The 23,561-nt window shown below is 41.6% G+C and overlaps 3 protein-coding genes and 1 long non-coding RNA gene across 6 annotated transcripts in view; 2 read left to right on the top strand and 2 right to left on the bottom strand.

The window, feature by feature from the left end:
• Positions 1–23,561, top strand: part of LOC105284367 — a 32,387-nt gene that overhangs the window by 5,853 nt on the left and 2,973 nt on the right. Inside the window, exons 4-5 of one of the 2 annotated variants that reach the window (XM_011347775.3) lie at positions 2,359–2,666; positions 18,080–23,466. In XM_011347775.3, the coding sequence (XP_011346077.1) occupies positions 2,359–2,666; positions 18,080–18,159 (388 nt within the window). In that variant the 3' untranslated portion in view covers positions 18,160–23,466. Of the gene's footprint in view, positions 1–2,358; positions 2,667–18,079; positions 23,467–23,561 lie in introns of those variants that run through there. The other variant, XM_026971315.1, reaches the window with a different exon arrangement.
• On the bottom strand, positions 6,549–14,774 carry LOC105284364. Of its 2 annotated transcripts, XR_003406822.1 has the most exons (3): positions 10,244–14,774; positions 9,220–9,327; positions 6,549–8,360 (listed from the first exon to the last, which is right to left on the bottom strand). It is a non-coding gene; the product is annotated as an uncharacterized LOC105284364 (long non-coding RNA). The 2 variants fall into 2 exon arrangements; XR_894867.3 differs by having other exon boundaries at positions 9,220–14,774.
• Positions 15,194–15,724, bottom strand: LOC105284363. Its single transcript, XM_011347773.3, has 2 exons — positions 15,558–15,724; positions 15,194–15,474 (listed from the first exon to the last, which is right to left on the bottom strand). Exons 1-2 carry the CDS (start codon positions 15,696–15,698, stop codon positions 15,250–15,252), a joined length of 366 nt encoding a protein of 121 aa, XP_011346075.1. The 5' UTR covers positions 15,699–15,724; the 3' UTR covers positions 15,194–15,249.
• LOC113562304 lies at positions 16,548–17,439 on the top strand. The gene has a single exon (XM_026971316.1). It carries the CDS (start codon positions 16,573–16,575, stop codon positions 17,065–17,067), a length of 495 nt encoding a protein of 164 aa, XP_026827117.1. The 5' UTR covers positions 16,548–16,572; the 3' UTR covers positions 17,068–17,439.

The raw sequence follows: 23,561 nt of genomic DNA, 5'->3' as shown, positions 1-23,561 counted from the left end.
GCAGGAGGCCTCTTATAAATGTCTCATGTCAGTTAATTTAGTACCGCAGCGCGCGACTTACCGCACGCAGAGCGATTTATAATATAAAAATGTTTATCGGTCAATTCCGCGCGCGAGGACATAATTTCTTCTTTTGCGGATAAGAGTACGTATTTAATTAGCTGTAACAACGCACAGAGAATTAAAATAATAATGATGTGATGAATCACTGAAGAAAGAAGAAAAAACTAAAGTAGCCTTGAGGCATTTCATTTTTAGCTCTATCTTTCTGTCACATTGTTACTTTATATAAATTCAAAACGGTACTATTGTCTGGTTAAATTTAGTGACAAGAACGTTCCGTACATGTGCAGTGTCGCGAGGTATCTCGACAATTATTCATTGACAAATAACGCGTACGCGATTTATCGCGGAGACAGTATTAATCGAAAGAATTTTTGTACGAGAATAGCCGTTGGGAGAGCGACCGATTCAACGTCGACGTTTACCACTTGATGCGGTCTGCTTCGATACAGTTGCATCTACTGGCATATCCATTTTAGTTCTCTCTTTATCGAACATCTCCTCTTAATTGAATGTGGCTGTGACCGTACACGGACGCTTCTATTTATAAGTTTTCTACGTTTCTCGACTGCCGTTTTAATAGCAGATATACTCTGAACATTTGCATATTTATTTTTAAGTTTTGCAAACGTGGAAAACTTTACTTCGTCGTACGATCGCGTGATACGACGCGGAGAATGCATTTCGCAAGGAAAATGTATTTCGCACGAAAAGCACAAGTTTTCTTAAGGAATGCCGTGTGACGTGCGTGCGTGAACGTCGACAATACGTGAGTCGACCATTGTCGGGCATTGTCCGAGCTCAGAGCGGCCGTTATCACCAGGTCGAATTTCATCCAACCCTCCACAATGCCCCGACACCTCCGTTATCGTTTTACCACTTTTCCGCCCTATTCTGGCGGCGTTTTCTAAAATTATACTCAGAGAGCACGTGATGGCCTTCGTGTGTGTGACGCAGATAGTGCAACGATTGTTCTTTGTTCAGCTCGGTATCGGGGTCTACTTCTCTCGCTGGCTGTTGTGAACGTATATCGAATTGCTGGCCCGCTTTTCCGTATGTCGCCGAGCTCGAGAGTGTAACAGTGGCTGAGTCTCGAGCAGTTTTATCGCAAACACGGTGCGCTAATTTATCACGCGGCTTGTTTAATGCTCCACATTTCTTTGAATAGATTGGTAAGATTACGCCTAGCTGCATCGCCCGTAATCTCGTAAGTTTATGAGTGCGCTTTTTCATAATTTTTTTATCGAGTATCTGTTCCCGTTACGTTTAACGCAAGCTCATTTGCAGCCCACGGTTTCGTAACGTTACGTTTAATTAAACTTTTCAACGTCAAAGTTGAAGCTTGGGTTATCTAAACCACAGTTAATCATCGGGACAGCGTGCGCAAAGGCTCATGTCAATATTATCTCTCTCTCTCTCTTTTATCGCGCGAAAACTTCCTCGACTCCACTCTGTGGGAGCACAATCGATTTTCGTCTTGCTTTTCTTTCCGTGCCGTTCGTCATCTTGCTTCGATTGATCGGTCAAAAACAGGCTGAAGTTTCTGATTTGTCTCGAACGTGGAAGTGCGCGTGTGCATAACAATGAATCGCAGTCTCTTGCAGTCATCGCCATCCGCTTACGGCAAACAGTAACTTCTCCAGTTTCACGAACAATGCAGATACCGTCCGTGATCGATACTCGTTCATCGTTCGTCCTTCTTCGAGTCGTCGCGATCAGTGCCAGTTAGGAACGCATTGATTTGCAGGTGTCACTTCAATTATACTGAACGTAAACGCAGCACGAGCGCAGATTTTAATGATAACGGCGCTTAGAATGTCTGACTCAGTAAATATCACGTAAAAGTTGTACAAATAGCTGAAAAAGAATTGTAATTAGTCGATTTTCACTCAAAGGATTTCCTCGTCAGACGGTAATTCAGTATTTTACGCGAACTTTATATTTCTACTTATTGTTGCTCATTGCTGGACAAAGTAGTCTCAGATATAAAAGTCTTCACCGAGATTTTCAATGGAAAAATTGCTTGAAATAAACTGGACGTCATTTTTCAATTTAAATTAAACGTCGGACGCAGCAGTCGGACGTAGCGAAATACCGGCATGTTCATTTCCGAAATGGTATTGATCGGGGGTAAAAACAGTTCGATTAATAATAACAATACACCGTTGTGGAAACAAAAGCTTTTGAATATTACTTGCGTGATGGATTCTGAATGCGTTGTTTCGAGGCAAATCCACTCTCAGGAATAACGAAGGCAGAAGTAACAAAGGAAACATCCGTTTTTGATACTTTCAGAAAAATTCATTACGACGATGACGACTACGTGGCGTTGAACGTAGCCGACGAGCTGGAGGAGGAGGAGATCCTGAGCGGTCCGGAGAAGCTGGACGAGCCTCAGGGAAGATACCACCGGCCGCGAAGAAAGCGCAAACGTAAACGGCGCAAAATCGACTCCGTCGGCCCGGATGAGGAGCTCGTCGATCCCGGGGAACTTCCGCCTCGTGCGCGATGGACGATCGTCGCGACAGCTTGTCTTCTGCTCGCCATGTGCTTGCTCTTGGTCGGTGTAACGCTGCGGATGGCGCCTATAATCGACGACATGGGTAAGTCAATGCAACGATGGTCACTTTGTCTTTATTTTATTATCTTTGTCTTTATTCGAATGAGGATCGAGCTCATTCGTCACATTTAAAAACTGTAGCATTGTTTTATTTAAATATTATTTTAATTGTTATTATAAATATATCTGTATCCCCTTTCGTGAATAAATGCGTTTTATTTCATTTGTACTTTCTCTCGCATGTTTTCTCTTATTAAATTTGCAAAGGATACAGATTTGGAAAATCCGTTAGAAAGCTCGATAAAATGCAGTTATTAATTATACGGTAATTTTACTGGCGCGCGATAAACAGCCGAACGGAAATATTCTACTAAATAGTGATACGAATTTGGGCGTTTGAGAATGTGTAGGAGAAAATCATACCAGATTACCGGCATTGAATATGCAAGATGGTCCCAGGGGTAGTAACCTCCGAATGAAGACGCAATGCATTAATGTTTCAGTGCGTCCTTACTATGCAATCCTAGCAGAATCCTAGAGGGAGAGGAGGCGGTATCATCGCTTAAGCAGAACCGATTAAATGCCGAGTTCTCATAAAATCAGATTTGATTAATCCTCTTACAGTTTCGCATCTAAAATTTCGCAAAGCCGTCTTCTTCCCTGCATTGCCATTAGCTCTAATGGAACACCCTTTATGACGACACTAAAATATTCTGCACTTGTTCAGCGAGTAATGCAAACTAAAACGTAAGCTTACATTCTCTCACAACAATATTGGGGATTATTTTCTCGGGCGGTTCTGTAAACCAAATGCTGGTGATTAGGAAAGCTAAAATACTGCGTTTGCTTGAAATGTGTTTACTTGCTATTAAAATAGAACATCTCAGAACATCAGGTGTCTCATCGTAATTATACCGAGGTAGCAGTATATCCTTTTCTCATTCATACATCTGCATTTCTAGTTTCAACTCCAATAATCGAGGCAAATGCAGTTCCACTCTTATCAGCCCAATTACAATTAACATCTTCATCGAGTGTAAGGAGGCCACAGGAAGCTAGCGTCCGGCTTATGCTAATTGCCAATGCGCGTCGTGGCGGTTTGGTCGTTAGTGGTTTCGCGGTGGATGCTGGCGTTTCCTTTCCAAGAGTCACCAAGCTACTTTTCCTCGAGCGAGGTGCTAGGTGCTTTCGTGGACGGTTCTCCAAGCCGTGGTTTCTTCCGTGGGCACGGGGGACACGAGGGCACACCGGAGGTTCTCACCAATTAGCTGGTGGGATTACGTGCAACGACGACCAACGACACTCCTGGTGTCGCATCCGACACGACACCACTTCCATGCCTCGAGTTTGTATGTCGTAAGACGTATAACACACATACACACACACGGGTACACGAACGCGCACTCCACTGACACAAACGAGCCGCATGCAGCGTGCGAGGTCGAGGGCGTTCCGCGCCTCTAAATTAAAGGCGCGCGTCTGCGAATCCTCCAGTCAGCCGTCGGATTTCCGTGGCTGAGCCATCTTGAAGCTCGCCACTCGTCGCTCCACGCTTGGAAAAGTCTCGCCGAGAGTCACTTTCGTGAAATGTGCATCATCCCGCGCGCTCCAGCGACGTGTCTGCCGACGGTGTCGATCCTCGCGACGATCCTCGAGCATCGGGGGATCGGGTGCATGCTCCCCCGCGATGTACGTACGCGATCTCAGCACCCTTCAGTGAGCTTTCCGCGGTCCGGTCGGAGGCGTCACGCGAGGAATTGAATTCCAGTTTCAGCCCAGCTTCCGCGTATCCGGTGACCGTGTCCCTCCCGCGACACGGTGAAATTGTTGGAGCGATCCGCGGGATTTAAACTCTCGTTTCTCTCCTCGAGAGGAAACAATTTCCTGAATATCCGTGCTTGAGAGCAGTAAGGCAAAAATAAAATCGTACTTTCGTACTAGGAGCACTGGCGAGGAAGGTAACGCGATTTTAGCGCTTCGAGATTCTGAGGATCGTTAACAACCGTTAAATTGCTGACATCGCAGCTATTACGCTTTTAATAGAATTGTTGTGAAGATTATCACTTATTGTTAAAATACTTGGTTTTCTGGAGAGTTAGATAATTAACATACACAGAATAAAATCATGCAGTATCGTCGTCTATGATTACAAATTTCTAATTTGATAATAATATTATATGCAACATCTTAAATATTATTTAATAGATATTATTAATATTATATAAAAGATAATATTATTTAATAGATAAGAGCATCGTTAATAATACAGGGTGTCCCGGGTTTTAACCGACAAACTGCGGGAGCATATTCTACTAGTGGAAATAAAAAAATATTCTTATATCGAGTTTGCTTAGAAATGCTTTATTACAAAGTTATAAACCAATATTGAAAAGAAATATGAGATAAGTAACAACGGATTTTTTCACAAAAATAAAAATTATCTACGCAATGATTTAGTGACGCATTTCAAAATGTTGTCCTTGCACATCGATACAAGCTAGACATCGACGTAGTACAGAATTTGTTACAGTACGACATTCCTGAAAATTTTGTTGCATCTCAGTAACTGAATTAGTAATTCGTTGCTTTAAATCTATCTGGTACTCTCCTGTTAGGAAATCTACGTTGATACTCTCGTACGGCAGCTCGTGCATTTCCGTCACAGAATCCGTACGCGAAATGAATATCGGTGTATTCCTCATTTGAAAACACTTTTGGCATTCTGATAGTAATTGCTAGTTGACACGACGATTGAAATCTAACAGCTACTGTTGTGAAAGTAACAATCATACTGAATCGTTTCAACATAGTGAACATGAATACATGTGAATACACATAACATAAACATCTTCGACCTTCCAAATTCTACACTATGTTCCGTTGTTACTTCTTATCTCATATTTCTTTTCAATATTGGTTTATAACTTTGTAATAAAGCATTTCTAAGCAAACTCGATATAAGAATTTTTTCTTATTTCCACTAGTAGAATATGCTCCCGCAGTTTGTCGGTTAAAACCCGGGACACCCTGTATAATGAAACGGAATTTATTTGGAAATCTACTTTTGATTAGCAAGAACATTTATCTTCAGGATTTTCGAAAAATTTAATATTGTTGTGATATTCTAGCTTTTATTTTTATTTATTTACTTTTATTTATTTATTTATTATTTTTGGTTTTGTTTGATATTCTGGTTTTAGGAAAGTGCATTAAAATTTGCATTTTAACTTACCAGCTGCCAGTAATATCCGTTTCCGATAGGATACGTATAGTGCGGATGACGTTGAACAAATACACCAACGTTCGCGAGATCAACAAGTCAAAGTCGATACTCGAACTTGTACAGATAGATGGTGTTTTTACGTCGAGAGGTTTGAGGAAGCGGATGTCATTCAGTGTGCGGTAGGTCGGGAGCGTTGCAGTAGTATTGATCTGACCTGATGAGATCATTAATCTTTCGTCTAGTGATTACCCCGACGTCTGATAATATTTAACACTATTCGGAACTAATAAACTGCCAGCAATAAATCGCGATAGACTTCCCGCGATCGTGCGTGAAATTATTTTCTTTTAACAATGCATAAAACACAATTATAAAACTTAGATTTTGTATGCTTTATTCTTTTACTCGTGTTTCATGAAAATTCATGCAGTGTTGATGCCTTCGTCATCGTGTCACCTTTTCTCTCAAGGGAGACATGAATTATTAGGCAAGCTTCGTGCGAATTGTCACAAAATCATTAATCTTCATGGAATTGTGTCAACTGTGTATGCATACATGTACGTCGTAAACGAGAAAATTATTAATTGGTTTTCAAAAATTTCCGGCACTAGCTATTGCATCATATTTTTTTGCTGAAATCAAATCCAGTGTAGTCTTTTGCATGCGGTATTTGTTTAGGATTAATTCAGAATTATCGTTAAATCGTTTTTATACGTATAATTGATTGAGCAGTTTCATATATGACTGATTGTTTGCGTGGAATTGTATTTTAATAGACATATCGGATGCTGTCACGGATGATATCGTGTGCAGAGTTTGTGTTTGCAAAAATTGTACAGATTCGCGTCACATGTAACGTTCTATCTTTGTCAGCATCAGAATTCACGGTTTTAAAATTTTCAATTATGGATATATCTATTTTTTGTGCAAATATTTTTAAGCTTGCACATCTTATACAGTCTTGGTATTTATATTAACTTGCATGCTTAATAAAGACACCGTTGTATCATAATTAAAAATACATAAACATATGGAATTTACATTTTATAAGAAACATTCTCTTTTTTAATGAACATTCAATGAATTATACTTTTAACTTTTACTATTTCTGAACTTCTATCTGGTTTCTCCAAAACGTTTTATGTCCATTTTAAAACTATATCTTAATGTAATGTGCTTAAATAATTGTGTCTCCCAGATACTTTAAAGATATATTTATCATTTGTTTACAGAAAGCAAGTAAATTAATTCAAGCGAATCACGGAACTTATAAACTTGTTTTGATGTTCTTGAATTCCGAGAAACAGCGCTTACAATAATCGACGTGTTTGCGGTAAAATTACCAAGCGTGCATCGTATCGATCTTAAACTCATAAGACGCCTTCCTGCGCCTGAATTGCACGGGTGGCGTCTCGTTTCGGCGTTTTAGAGCATTGCGTTTACATCGTTATGCGCTTACGGCGAAATCAGGTCAAGCCTGCACACGCTTGATTTTTGCGATCGTTCGATTTTGACGTTGGACGTCATTGAAGGGTACGGATATAGAGCGACCGTCATTGCTGACATTTGGCTACACCCACAACTGCAGTTAATTCATTGCGATCATTTCAGCGTCGGTAATGCGTATTATTGGTTCGATCAATCATTTTAGCGATTCTTCAATAGCCAATACTTGCAGTTGCCAGGTATACCAGTTAAAGCCTCTGAATCAATTCTCCACAGCTAAATAATTTCCGTAATCCGGCTTCCGGCAGTAGCCGGGTTCGAAACTCAGCGGAAATCCATCGGCCAACTCCAGTTGAAAGTTAAAATCCACGCGGAAGTTATATCGGCAAGTGAATTTGTTTCTCGTGGATAGCCATATGTATTAAAGCCCGCTGGTGCGGCGAACATTGCGGCACCAAAGCGCTCTATAATGTCGCATTGCTTTTACATCAGATCCGCGCTACAAAAATTGCGCTACAAAGAACATGAATTTTTTACCTCGCTGTCACGGCAGGAAAAACAGGCGAAATAGGGCGACCCACGAGCGACAAGTAAAAATTTTAAAGGTCGGCGCTGTCTGCTTTCACGGGGTCGTAATGCGAATAATACGTTGTTGGCCATTATGCTTGCGCACAGTGCACCTCGGCAATATCGTAAAGCAGCGTGTATCGATCTTGTGTAGTTAGGAGATGACATCCAGCGTGCAAATTATACAGTGTCCGGTATTTGCATAATTCTCGGCCGCGTCAATTCAGGTCGTCTCGCATAATCAGGTGATACTTGCGCGTTGCGAATTGTCGTAAACGTGAAATGAGACTCACTTAACGCGCACCACGGCGGAAAGAATTAACACGCCGTTATCGTTTCGAGAAACGATAACGATGCTCGGTTTATGTTCTTGCAACGAAGCGTTTTACGGACATCGTTTACGGACATCGTTTCCGGCCGATTACGGAACTACCGGATTGAACGCATCAATTTTATGCGAGATGTATTTCAATCCCAGTCGACTGAATTGCGTTCATGAATCTGGAATGAAAAATAGGTTTTTGAAAATTCCTGTTATCAAAATTCTTCTCATATTAATTCCATGGGATTTTTGGTTTATTAAAAGAGGACGGCTCATTTCGCGACAGATGTTATTCTGGATCATGAATCTGATTTCCATTGCTGAATCCGAATTCCGCTGTATCATAATACAGGATAATCCAGTTTCCGTTTCGGAAATGAAATTCAATTCAAGTATTACGTATTCACATTATTATATTACTTCGTAGAATCCGTTTGGGCTTCTGTATACCCGTCTTGATTTGGCTAGTGCCGCTTACAGCGCTCATACAGAATGGAATTTCCGATGTGGATCTCGCGTCGTTTTCAAAGCATCGCAATGGGAATCAGCGAATTCGCTTTGAAAGAATTTAATTTCGTTCGCGCTTTGGCTTTGAATTAAAAGTCTGTTTGCCGTAAATACTAGCGGTAGTAATTTGAAAGCTCTCACACATCCTCCTGACGTTTCCCACGCGTGGATCCTTTAATACTGCGCGCGAGCTTATGGAACGTATTTGGCATATGAAAATTTCATTTACGAGAAACTAGCTGAATTTCGCCGACACGCCGCAACGGCGCCATTAGAATAATGCGATTTGTACATGCACGTTAGTTGGCGCATTGGTGTCGGCAAGTAATCTTTAGAGAATAAAATTTCGCGCACATGTACAACACTCACACTCACACTCACACTCACACTTACGAGATTTTGACACTTTGCGCGCTGACGTCATAGACTTCGCGCCGAAACGTCGGGTCAATTCCTTCAGGGTCGGTCGGATTCCCCATTTTTCCACTTATTCATTATTAAAGGGAGAAGTGAGAGTGAGAGATTTCTTACGTTTTGCTAGCGGCAGCATCATTGGTTGTTACAGGAGTAGTCCATTAAGCGAACGTAAGTTTCGGTGCCGCCGGATTCTACTATACACTTTGCCAGTTTGTGATCGATCTACAAAGTAAACTGGAACTAGTAAACTGCGATACAAGTCATTGCCTAGCTGTGTTTGCAGTGCTTTGTAACATAAACGGTTGTAAACTCGAAAGGAAACGTTACATGTTAACGGACACTCTTTTATATAGCTTTAGAGAGAATTGAAAGAAGGGGTGAGAGTTACCGCGCGAAAGGGTGAACGCTATCTTTATTTGTAGCAGTCCCGGGCAATTCCAACGAAGAGACAATGCCCATGATTCTTGTTTTTATCGCCGTCTCTCAAGATAGAAGGTTAATAATCGTAAAACCTCGACGGAGAATTTTATTGGTCGTGGAGCTGCGCGCATTAGCGTTGATGCCAATCGTGATTTTCAATTGACGTTGAAGTGACGGCGAAACGGCCACTTCTGCGGGATTGCATTTCGTGCGGTTCTCGTTAATTCCGATAGCGAAATCGAACTTGAAATTCGTGCCGAAATTAGATTGAACGGCGTCTTTCGTTCTTCTCGTGCCAGACCGTTAAAGCGAGCAGCAATTGGCAGTGTGTCATAAATCTCTAAGAAGTAGAAGACTGTGAGTCCAAAAAACCCATTTCGCTAGAAGACGAAAGTTAGAGATATCGCGGATGGTTCTCTCAAAATACGTCTTTCAGTCGATTTGAGGCAAGGACAGATTTAGTCAAACAGGATCTTACGCGTGACATAACGCACATTTTGAGCGTGTACATGTGCAATTCTTATTTTCAGATACAAACATAATTTGTGTAAAATTTCTCGACTTGTTGGTGGAAACGCGGACTCGCCGCCGCGTTACGCTAACCGGCCTTCGAAATAATTTAAGGAGCTTTAGTTCGCGAACTTATTTCATTCCGCGACTTGTAGAGCTTGCTTTCCTGATTTCAACGATATAAATATGCCGATAATTTTAGACTTACCCCTACTGCCTCCCGGGAAAGGAAATGCTGACGTCCGACGCGTGCACACGCAGTCGTCATACTACTTTCCGTCTCGTTCCACTCTCTTCCGCGATATAAACTTGATATCTCGTGCTCTCATCTCCATTCGGCCGCGCGTAAACGCGAGCTGATGACTCGAGCGAAAGGGCAGTTTCATCCTCAACGATGCTACTTCTCCACTCGATCGTAAATCCATTGCAACGATTAGTTTACTCAGACACTCCCGCGGGTTCATGTCCTGAAACTGCTCTTCCGCTAGTCTCCAGCAGCTAGCACTCGCATGATGGACGGGGTGTTTTGCGCAATCCGGATTGTTTGACAGCGCAGTTCCTTTGACAGTACGTATAATCGCCGGTTTGTGCACACTCCGTGGTCAAAGTCTCGTGTTGCTTTTGATCGTGCTCTCCACACACGTGTCAGACATGTAAAAATGTACGAGTTGTACGCATCGGTGGCAACATCGACATCTGGACTGCCTGACCGAACGAGTATTTTATTGAACGAAAGATAGGATTCGCTCGTTCCGTGCAAATAAACAGTGGAGAAAAGACTGCGCGAGATCTCGTATCTCGTGTTATCTTTGTCCGAAAAAAGTGCGATGTTTATTTTTTATTGGTATTGCTAGGATGCGATCTATCATAACATTGTATGTGTAACATTTCTTTTCGAGATAGTTACGAGGTATATATATCTCAGTACAAGAGAAGAAAAGAGAAGCTAATGATACGATAATAACGACGATTAGAATAATGTAGGTCAAGAAATTGCACATCTCGCATCTCTCAGTTAATATCCATGGTTTTAAAGAATTTTTCTCGAAGCATTTTTCCACGGAGTAGAGACGGTAGATTGCAATATACGCGAGTCCCATTTATTCAGACAGAAATCACTTCTTTCGGAGTATTCTCGCTCCGGTTCGCAAGCACCAAATATTAGTCCTCAGTTATTGCAGCTAGAAAGCCGGCTAAGCTCGAATTATTCGTACAGCTCTCATTTGAAAATTGTAAGAACCTAAAGAATCAGAAGCCGTATCCATTCGCATCACATCTCATACGCACATTTTGTTATGTTGATATATTTCTAGAATAAATAAAGCTTCAATTATAAAGTAATAGAATTCTCTATAAAGTAATAGAAATATATTTATAATAGCAATTTTAACATTTTATTCCTGAATTTTTAAAAAGTATTTTTTCTTTTTATCGCGTTAAAATTAAAATTACAGAAAAGTTATGACTACAAATCCGAATCTTGCGAATCTTATTTGCTAATTACATAAATGTAAAACCGTTAATTAATCAAAAGCATGTCAGAGCTCGCGGTATGATTCTCGGCTGAATCCGGATGAATGTGAAAATAATTTCTGTTTCATTTCCTTTCTCTAGTAATTTAGCAGTAAAATCACTGATAAAATCGTTTGAAAGAGATTGGCACAGCTTCAGCGATAAAAGGCATAACATTTACTATCGACATTTCTATCGATAAGACAACTGCGAATAATTAAATTATTTGAAATACTTATCTTAAACAGATATTTTTATAATGATGAAGAAAAAATAGAAGAAGATTATATTAATCCAGTTCATCTAGAAAAAATCAGCTTTAAATTTGTCATTTATCATTAAAATTTTATTGCGTTAATATTACAACTGCACATTTATATTTATCAGTGTCGGATTTAAATACCTCAGTCCATTCTGGGGCGATATTTCGAACCTATTAAATAATTTCATTACGAGCGCGTTGTTGTGAACACTTTAAATCTGACAGCAAGGTGCAAGAGTGTAGTTGGAAAATTAATGGGATATTACCACCAATAACCACGCAAATACACAGCATCCGCGGTTCCGGCGACACTGCGAGCGCTTGTATCACCTGTTACGCCTGTCATTCGCTTCTCTCCGACGTCCTCGCCGTTATTACGTCCTCCACGTCGTCGAGAGTACGTATATGCTAACATTGGTAACCGGTATGGGTGGCATCATCGATTACCGATGTCTAGCGTTGCGCACGTGAACAAGGCCGATCAATTCGGAAATTCCCCGCGCGGCGCGGGGGGTGCCGAATTTCAAGCAATCCGTGAAACGCTCGCGGTTGCATTACGGTCGCGCATTACGTTGCAGCGATGGGAAAAGGCCTATTTGACGTGCGAAGCGAAAAATCGCGTTCATGGACTCGAAACCCGACGGTCCGGCAATTTATCAAACGCCGCGGAAGTCTTTCAGAGGCCGGAGAGCCAATAAATCACTACCGTCCAGTCTTACGCGGGGGCAACCGAGACTTTCATCCGATTATGTAGTCAATCAACGTGAACCGTGAGACCTAAGATTCCTGCTGCTTTCGGAAACAACAAAAGGAACCCAAGTCAATTACTCTCAGTTTCCGTTTCCGGACGCCAATTTCCCATACGTGATCGCGCTGGTCATCGAACACGGTGGATCGAGCGCGACGTTCGTTAAGGGGCACTTTGGTCGATGGGATAATGTCCCGGTAGTTCTCCACCCCGTGGTAGAGGATCCCATTGTCCTATTCGTTGTTACGGGCAGAACGGGGGAAATCAGTGGCTACATCGTCGATACTGTCGCTAACAGGCATTCGCCGCTAACAAAGCGAGCCATCGATCCGTCGAAAGGAACCGTCGAACTCGCTTTGCGAAGCGATTCTCTGCTCGTCCTTTGCCACCGCCAACGGGGGACGAGCGGAGGATCGATCGGTCTCCATGATCGTTTTACGACGAATTCCGTGACGAATATTCAAGTAATTTTAACCGCCGCCGTCGTCGCCGTGGGCGGTGGAGCTCTCTAAATATTTGGCCGAGTATATTTATCGGCATGTACGTGGAATATGTGCGCGCGCGTACGCTCGTACATACGCAAAGCGCGCAACGCGCGCGGTGGATTTCGGCTGCGGGGCCGAAGGAGACACGGGAAGCGGCCCAAGAGAGAGAGAGAGAGAGAGAGACTCGTCGCTAAAAATACACGTCGCAATAAACTCAAGGGTGACGTCCACCATCCGCGGATCGACGACGTTTTTAGCCGTCCTTCTCTTCCACCCCGCGAACTTTTGTTTCTTCACTTTAACTGCTGTTTCCCAGGATTATATTCCGCAGGTGTTTACGCCGTTTACTTGCCACCGTAAATTTCGCGTGATCTCATGAACCGCTCCCGTATTCCCGATGGATAAAAATAAGTATCAGGAAATAAAGACTTTCGGCAACATTGCGTCTCTGTATAATCATGGGCAAGGTTGGTTCTACAGCTTTCGCGGGCTTCCAGCCCGTGACTTTGTTACTCCATTTGAGGACCTCGTTATACTTAGCCAGAGCGATAACAGTTGGGATTAACGCGTGGCCGTGCTCACTACGTCAACGTTCGCCTTCCTTCGGCGGGTTTATTATAATAAGGCACCTGCACAATGTAACGTCAAGGATAATTAATAATAACAAAGTGTCTTCGAGTTCAAAGTCTTGAAAATCAAGGCCAAGTGCATTATTCTTACTATCTGCGTCGTAACTGCGTGATTTAAAAGTGCTTTATTAAAAAGTCGTTTCTACTATCACAAATATTTGTCATTTTCGAAATCTCCGGACTTTCTCCTTTTAAGTTATGGTGCAATGATTATCGATAATTTCAATATCAGCATTGATTTACACACACAGACACATACACATTTGACCTATTGTTATAGATATTGTAATAGATATTAGTTCAGAATAGATTAAAAAATAATTCAAGACACAAATTAAAGTTTTAAAGAGATATCGGAAAGAATATAAGTTATTCTGAACCGCGGACAAATCTATAACTAAGTAGGTACTTTGAAATCTATCCTAAATAAAATTTTTTAGTTAAAATTCTAAATAAGATTGCATATAATTGGGTAACAGATATCTAAGACATCCTATGTAAATTCTCCATGCATCAGAAACGCTTACGGCGCTTTTGCGAGAATATTCGTACGTTGCTGACGTTCATGGAAGGCAATGTGGCCCCTTTGAGCTCGCTGCGGTGTCGTGGTTGCGATTAAACGCAAAAGAGAAAGGAAGAGAGACTGCTTCATCTTGTCGATGGCAAACCCATGAAAACCGCGGTCGATCTACTTTAATCACCCTTTATGATGCGATATAAATAGTTTTACAGTTATTTATCACTTGTTCTCCATAAAAATTCTTTCCTGCCAGCAAACTAACAAGCGAACATCGGCGACTGTCAAATTCAAAAAAATCTGAAATTTTGTATAATACAGTAGACCTAATAACGTAACAATTTTTTATTCGGACTAATATTCATTTTTAGAGATGGAAACATATCTTCGAAAAATATCGATTTTTTTTGTTTCTAATCGAATATCCTCGAAAGGATGAGAGATATGAAAAAATGTTCCGAATAAAAGTTTCATAGTTTTAAAAGCGCTTTATATCAGTATGTATAGATTTTCCATAAATGTTAATTTTTCCATAAATTTTTCAAAATATCTCTACCTACTCACCCTTTTTTCTGAAAATTTTGAAATTTTTTGCAACTAAAATAAAACTTATTTCACGCCAAATTAAAAAATATGTAACATATGCCATATGTAACAAAATTATTAAATTCCGAAAATATATTTTTGAGAAATAATTGGAAATATCCTTATATACATATGCTGTTATGCAGAACTAATCTTATCAGTTCGTTACTGTAATATTTCCTCTTTCTCTGTGATTTTTCACAGTACAAGATAACGAAGAAACGGATATTCATGATAAATAACTAAATAAATAATTGATTGTATATTGTTCATTTTATATATAATATAGTATATATAATAAACATAAGTAGCAAATAAAAACAGGAATAGGAATATAAGGCGGATTCTGGACCAAATGTGGGCGAGGAGGCTGACGTCACGGGGAGAGAGGTCGTACGCAAATGATAACGTATTTTTTTATTATAATATTATTACTATTTATTACTGCTATACTACTACTAAAGTAATAAATTATGTCACCAAATTTCTTCTACATCATACGATTCCATATGAAACAATTTTCGTAAATCAAAAATGTCATCGTAAAAACGGACATCTTTTTCCGTCAGTTTTCTCTGCTCTTCCGTGTCACCCCATAAATAGTCCACATACTCTCGCTGATTCTTACGTTCAATTCGTATCCACCGGCTATTTCTGATGTTAATGAATTCTTTTATTTTCATCTCGCTCACAGTCCAAGCCTGAAACATTATTTATTCATTATATTAAATGTGTAAAGTAAATTGTACTTATGCACCATAAATGTGTAATATGAAATACTTACATCTATTGCATGAGATAGTTTGATTTCCATAAGGGTACCTGCATATATGGTACGCTCGATCTGTACAAGATCCATTTTGTTCATATAGTCTGTCTCGTCACATAAAGCGTAATGAAATACAATGTGATGATAAAAGCCCATTCCAACATATATAACTCATAGAAGACTTAGAATAGGGTTATCATTATGAGGAACATACTATGTCTCTGTGAGGAATCAAGAAAATCCTGACAAAGGAAATCCTATCTAACATGCGATAAAAGAATTTAGTAAAGATAAAGCATGTTCCCCGTAAAATTTCCTTATCAATGTAAGGAGAAAACGTAGAAATTCTCAAATTGGAAGCGATGAAAAATAGTAAATCACTAATCAAAGTAACCTTTATCATATATCGTAAACGATAGATCCTTTTTTTAGAAACAGTTTTGGAAAATATCTACATACATATAAAGCGTTTTTAAAATCATAAAATTTTTATTCTGAATATTTTTTCGTATCTCTCATCCTTTCGACGATATTCGCACAGAAACAAAAAAACAGATATTTTTCGAGGGGGTGTATCCACCTCTAAAAGTGAATATCAGCTCCACAAAAAGTTTTTCGTTATTATCTACTCTACACTTATGCAAAGTTTCAGATTTTTTTAATTTGACAGTAGCCGATTCGTTCCCTTGTAAAATACGATCAAAGTTTTCATAAAATCGCTTCATTATATCAAGGAATAACGATGTGATAAGATCATCGCGCGATAACGAATCTTTATTTCACAACGACAGAGTGATGAATAATTCAAACACCTTGAAGGTGCGATACGTGTTATCGATAACGCGATTAGTTACGGATCGATCATTTTATAAATGTCAGAGCTACAATATTCACGAGAGGATTCGTCTCTTTCTCGTCGCAGACCCGGGCTAAATGTATCTAAGAGCGACGTCGAAACTATGATGAAGCACAGTAGTTCGGACTTTTCGGCGTATTTTCGAGACCATTAATTCGCCCTCCCGCTCCTGTCATGGACATCAATCATCAGGATAATCGCAATCGACGCCTGAGTGTCGCGTCGTGCGAGAGGATAATCCTCTATGTGGACGATTTCGCTGCAGCGACCGGCCAGGATTTGTCACCGGAATTCTACAATCGTACCAAGAATGTACACGCGTCATCCGCTGAGCCGGATGTTCTGCGGATGGATTACCGTTCCAGCCTGTACCCATCCAGTTCCCCTGTATCCCTGTATCCAGACAACCTGAGCTTTCAACTGGATGATCGTTCCGCTCTTTACCCTCCTCATTCCGCTGAGAGATCACCGTCTCCCAATCCGTTGAGCTCGCAGACGAGCACTCCGAGACGTTCAAGGTGCAACTTAGATGTTGATCAACGTTCCAGCAGACGCTCCAGTATCCAGTCGAGTCGCTCGAGGACGAACAGCTGCAGCAAACCGACTCCTTTAGGTAGGAGATGTTCGGCACGTTCGCTGATGAGAGAATCGCTTCACACGAAAGTATAATTAGGATCGGATAAAACATCTCGATTGTCACGTTCTGAAATCTGCGTATCATAACGTACGTGTTTGATAGCTTCTCGCGATATCGAAATATAATTGCTGAAGCATCTTGTTATATGTACAGCTTTTTGACGTCATTGCTCGAATGCATTCAAGATGTATAGAGAGTACGTCGCATTTAGTCCGGGCATCCGAAAACGATTATTCTGTCGATCAATTCCTGCGGACGTGTCAGAGAAACGCTTTAGCATTAATACGTAACGACGACCATGAAACTTCAGGGGATGATAGAAGAGCCAGTGTTAGCAAGAAAACCAGGCCACGGAGAGCGAGCTCTACGGTTCCTCGAAGGGATTCCGTTCGGCCTGCCAAGGCGGATGTGAAGGAGACGCCGATTATAAAGGACGATCGTGAACTTGAGCAGGCCAGGCGTCATCGCCGAATCGCCATGATCGTTCTGGGAACTTTTATCTTCCTTGTGACGGCCTCGATACTGGTGGTGGTGGTCACCTTAACTCAGAGCAGCTTTCTGAGTCCCGCGACCGGCTCGAAGGAGCTGGCCGAGCACAGAGCGCAACGTAAACGTCATTCTTAAAAATTTGAATACTAACCACAAGTTATGGAATATTTTTTCATTAAAAGTTAGAAAAGCTGAGAAAGTTGAAGCGAATTTAAGAACTTAGATTGTTCGGGATTACTTTCGCCTCTTTGGCCTCACATCTTCTTTCGCAGCTAATTTGCTTTCGCAGATTTACAACTTTTACGATACTTACACTTTAATGTCGATTACGTCTGATGGGGACAATTTAAGTTTACGTCGCTTCTCATTCATGCGAGCGACAAAGTTGGTCGCATCTCCGAAGTTGAGAAAAATCTGTCTCGACACGGGGAGAAAGTAACATAAATTTGCACTGTCGTTGTTGGCTCCATTACCCGCGCGCCATGTATTATGCACGCTCGCGGAAGATAGCCCCAAGTTTTTCACTTCACTTACCGGCACTCTTGTCGTTTTCAGTACGGAAGGAGAACGAGGAGCTGCTGAACTCCCTGAACAGGGATATTTCCGTGCCCGAGAACGTCACAGCGCCGCCCTAAAGGGGGATAATCCTTTTGGACGGAAGCGCATCGCTTGTCCGTCGCTCTCGATACGCTTCAGCCGCGCCAAGCGGGAGTCTCGCCTCGCGGGAGGAACACGCTTCATGATGGCGAGCAACGTCGCAGGATCAACGTCGGCATCGCTACGTTTCGTTTTACGAAGCGTCGAACGCCCGGCCGGGAATTCGAGGGGGAAATTTCAAGATGATGGTGAGAAACATCGGCGGTTCTGCCGTCTCCGACAGATCTCGAATCGGCGTCATGCTGATTAGTAAAGCGTAAAGCGGTGCGCCGCAGCTTTGACAGGATGCGCCAATCGCGCGTCCTTGCGACGTCGCAGGAACGTTGCTGCGAAAAATCCGATCGCCACGTTCGTATCGTGTTTCGTCGTTTATTGTATCGTTGCCGCGTTCCCAAACGTCGCGTTTGGTACATATATATGTATATACATGCATGTCTCTCGTATCGATGCAGACTAGGTGCTCCCGATTCCAGCAAGCTTCTCCAATAAAGAGCTCGCTTCGATTGGAGTGGTGTGCCGGGCCAGCATTCAACCTGAATTATTGCCCAAGTTTCGCGAAGATTAAACATTTTCAGCAGCACGATTTATACTCGATAAGTACGCTTCAAACGGAAACTTGCGAAGTCTCGAAGATAAGAGCCGCAACGTGGCTTCAACAATTGTCCCTTATCATCTCGACATTATTCGCATCTGTCGCATCGTGATCGCGAACACGAATCAAGCAGCGTCCTAGTCTGCACTGAAACGAGTTGTAATTCTCTAAGTGCAATCTCTGATGAGAGCCCGGAGCTCGCGCAGTTCGATCGTCGCGAGGTAATCCGACGATAGATCGCACACCGAACGCCAACAACGAAGGAACGATTTACAATTAGAGGAGTGACACGCGAGAGAACAGTATAGACGTGGACGTGGATCTGGCCGTCCGTCGGCGATGGAAATCGGTGGTCGCGCGAGACCTTTCATCGTGTGCCTATCCACTTCCTCGGACGTGCGGACGTGGACATACGTGGCCCGAATCAGGTACACGTGATGTATCGATCTGCGTCATCAGCATGCGAATATACGGTACTTTACACATTGCGCGAGGGGAGGCAGCTGTCACGGAAATCGTGTCACCAGACGGAATCGACGGCTTCTCTCTCCCTCCGTCTCTCCCTCCTCTCCCTGTTTCTTTCTTTCTCTCTGCTCTTTTACACGTCTTCCAGGACGAGAAGGGACAAGGCTCTCGATGAACCGAGGCTCTCTCAGCCGCTGCCGATTCTTCGCGCCGACGACAGACCCGGAGTGTTTTTTGTGCATATAGAAAGCTGTACATATAAGGATGATCGTTATTAACAATCGTTTGTAGACACATCGAGAGGATAATCGAGAGATAACGGCGGTATTGTTGTTGTCAATTGTAAGATAAATTGTCGTAGAAGACGCTCGTCGAAATTGCGCGATACAAAAAGTAAAGAGAAAAAGAATGGTGCAAGGATTGATGATTAGCTATGATTATTGAAATGATGCGCTCGTATGTGCTGTGCGTGTGCGTGTGTATTGTTGTACATGTGTGAGAATATAGTTAACACTATCGCACGAAACGGCCCAAGTATTTTTATTCGCTTCATTCTGCTGCTCTCGGTGCAATTTCCCATCTCGCTTTGTGACTAATTGCTTAAAAGTTTTATCGGACGTTTTTCGCTGCGATGATGGCGATTCAGCGGCAACTTTTCCCGATACGTTTATTTTGCGGCGCTTTCACGTGTGGAAAATATTGTTTGCGAACGCAACTCGAGCTAATAAATCTTGTACTTTTGCAATTAAGCGATGTTCGTAATTTTAATAGCGGCACGCTCATCTATACTTCACAATTTTTGCAAGCAGCATTTATTATTCTCACAAGAATATGTGATTTATTTTTAAAAAACTTTCAAACTCTTATATTCAACCATTACATTCACTGTGTACTAGTCGCTTTGTTTGTGACTGGAATTATTTCACTCGATATTGTCAGATGAAATCTGATGTCGGAATCAATCTCTGAAACAAGCGACATTTTGCGACAGTAAAAAAGAATCAATATAATACGTATATGGATAAAATAAAATAAATATAGCTCTCGGTGAAGCATAGTCTGAGCACCGTTCACATTCGATCCAGCTTACGCTGAGAAATGTAACCGACACGTTCGGACAAAAGTCCCCAGCGGCACAATAATGTCGAACGTCGAAGTCGACCGAAGACCGAAAGAAGTCTAACAGGAATTTCAAGAAAATCTTATTCGCTTAAGAAAGCCTTGCCCACGTGACGCTCGACAAATCGCTTTCGATCGTTCACATCAATAGAAGAGCGTTACTTCTTTAATCTTTACATTTTTCCTTTTAGAGCACAAAAGGGATGCGTATCAAAGCGTAAATGTAATTCTCTCTCGTCTACCATTCCGTAAACTCTTTTTTACTCGTTATTTCGATATACGAATGTATGGAATGGGCGATATTCCGATGAATTAATTTCAATTAGAGCATATCGTTTCAAAGAGGAATTCGATCATAATTTCGAATCTCTGCGAGTTGGCAGGCTCGACATAAAGAGAGAGGAAACTTTTCTATCCGAGTTAATATTAATACGTTAGCATCTACGATAAATACTGTTGGAGTTTACGTGCGTATGTATTATATGTATAGCGATTAGTCCCTAATGCCGTTTTCCGCGATGGGAAGCACGTGACGCGTAATCAGGCGCTTATCAAGCGCTTAAAAGGAGGAAGTGCATTAGAATTTTTGTGACGATTTATTACTGGACTCGCAATACGTATACGCCGGACGGCGTTCGTCTCGAAAATACTATACGATCGCGCGACTGATGGACCAGTAAGCGGCGACCAGAAGAATTCTTCTTCGTCTTTCGACCAATCTCTTCGAATCATCAATCTCTCTGTCTTACGTGCCGAATTAACGCGCGTTTGCGTTTCCGCGTCCCGCTGTCTATTCTAAAGAACCGTCCCGAGAATGATTTCGTTCTGCTGAAAAACTACTTCGCCGATCGTCAAGTCTAATATCTTTTCCATTACCTTACCGTACGATAGGAACGACGACGCAGGCTCGATCGATCGATCGATTGCGTGATCAACTGATTGCTTATCGTCGCAGAAAGGAGACGATCAGTGTGATAGATACGTTTGCGTCGCACAATCAATCGGCAAACGTTATCGCCGATCTTTCGCGATACGTATTCTCGCATACAAGAACATACATATATTGTACAGAGGCTCATGAAAACCCGGTCTCTCGGACGAACGTCGGGATTTTTTTCCAGATGAAATCGACGTTGAGGATCGTTATAGCGGAGGAAGTCGCAGCGAATCTTGTCGATAGGTTTATTATTAGTAGTTTTTAAAGTAACTCACGGCCGTATATCTCGCGCCGGAATATTTCGGCCACGGCCGATCGACTCGGCGACGAAGACGCAATAATTCACTGTGTCGCGTGAAAATTCTCGCGCGAGACCCTTTTCTATGAAGGCATTTCCCTTTTCTACCTGTAATCGTTAATAAATTCTGCTAGGGCCACTTGTAGAGAGAGTATATTGAACCTTCGTCCCCGCATCTTCTTTTGCGTACGCTTGGAGATCACTTGGCCTAATGTGAGAAGTTCGTTTACGTCTAATAAGCGAGCTAATAAATAGTTTAGTAACCGCGCGCGCTCGTGGTTTCCTGAATGGTCTCGTAGAGATTCCACGAGCGCGGATATCGAGTTCGACGAGTGTTCGAGCGTGTAGTGACGTTATAGAAACTTCGTACGAGGATAAATAGAAAGATATATAGAGAGAGAATAAGAAAAGAGTGAAAGAAAGATATGTTATTGCGCTGGTCGCGTCTTTATTTCTTACGAGACACTATGATACCACCGAGGATGCAATCGCGCCGATTTGGCATCGCGTGGCGCATTGGCGACGCTCCTTTTGTCAAGTACTGCATTGTACTTTTAAAGTCTAAGCTCTCGAGATGCGTGTGCCAAACCTGCGTTTGTACGATATGCACTCCAGTTTCCTTCGACAATCATAGTGCCGTACGTTAGTGTGAGTACGTTTTTGCTTGTGCGCGCGTTTTTACGGGAAGAGAACGGGCATTTTTCCCCTGCGGGGAACGCAGCGCGGCTCGTTACGCGAGCGACAAGCCTTTACGGAAATAAGCAAATTGTTCATCAATTGATTGCTCAAGATTGTTGAATCGGGAAGTGCGTAGGATAAGGTAGCTTCCATGTCTTGCATTGCTTCGATGTTATTTTCTCACTTCACGGCTTTGACATCGCGTTCGCGATATACGATGCTATCGACAGATAAATGTGTTCGCTGCGAGAAAATTTAGAGGTGTCGATGAGATGCACAAGATAATGATTTTTAACAATTCGCTCAAAAGTTCAAATACTTAATATGATCGAGAGAGTTCAAAGAAGCGTGATTATCAAATTGTTCCGATATCGTAATTCGATATTATTCAAATTGTTCCGATATCGTAATAAACCAATTTGGAAAATCCATCTGCTTTGAATAGATATTTTGTATATGATCCTACGTGGCCTACACGTGATTATATAGTGGCAATATTTAAATACAATTTTTAAAAATTACAGTAAGATTTTCATTAGAAAAAAATTATATTAAGAGTTTGCTATCGCTATGCTTTTTGTTTCTAGAAAGACAGAAAATCTATTCTTATTATCTCTAAACTTACCATCGTCTCAATTTTTTTAGTAAAGTGCACATAATGCACAGGAAATTTAAAAACGTATACGTCTCTTGTTTTCTACATGAAAAACAAGAAGACAGTGATTGCTTTGTTAAAAATGAAAAACGATACATAGTAAAGAATAACTAATAAACTCTGTGCATACAATTAGAAAATGCATATGCGAATAACTGTGCGGGTTTTTGCAGTAACAATTGGACGACGCGCATAATACTGAACAATAAGCAGGTTGCATCAAAAGTCTTTGTATGCAACTTTCATCTTGTCGCTCTCGTACGCGAAGCAAGCGTGTTTTATTCAAGAGAAAGAGTCACGCGAGTAGCATATTTCGGGCACGTTGACGAGATTTTACGCCAGGGATTGTAATAGTAATACGATAATATCTCGACCACACACGCGCGAGGTGTGTATATTAGAGCGAGACACTTTTTGTTGCGAGATGTTAAAAGTGGATAAAATATTATTAAAAAAAATTTATGTTTCTATATTGTAATAACGTTTATGTATAACGAAGTTATTACGATGCAAAAAATATACATATATACTAGTTGTCCGGTTTGTGCGAGTCTCTATTTACTGATTTACCTCTTATCGGTCGTAGTCCTCCTGTACGTCTGAAGCGTCTGTAAATGGAAGAATTGTGTGATTGCG

The sequence above is a fragment of the Ooceraea biroi genome, chromosome 7, assembly GCF_003672135.1.
Source record: "Ooceraea biroi isolate clonal line C1 chromosome 7, Obir_v5.4, whole genome shotgun sequence".
Lineage (NCBI taxonomy): Eukaryota > Metazoa > Arthropoda > Insecta > Hymenoptera > Formicidae > Ooceraea > Ooceraea biroi.
Note: the sequence above shows the minus strand (reverse complement) of the source record. Positions and strands in the feature narration are given on the sequence as shown.

What these genes read in the sequence shown, in the direction of transcription:
- LOC113562304 (XM_026971316.1), top strand. Translation starts at nt 16,573, where the DNA reads ATGGACATCAATCATCAGGATAATCGCAATCGACGCCTGAGTGTCGCG.
- LOC105284363 (XM_011347773.3), bottom strand. Translation starts at nt 15,698, where the DNA reads ATGGGCTTTTATCATCACATTGTATTTCATTACGCTTTATGTGACGAG. An exon ending in AACTATCTCATGCAATAGAT is followed by an intron (nt 15,475 to 15,557) that starts GTAAGTATTTCA and finishes ATAATGTTTCAG; the next exon opens with GCTTGGACTGTGAGCGAGAT.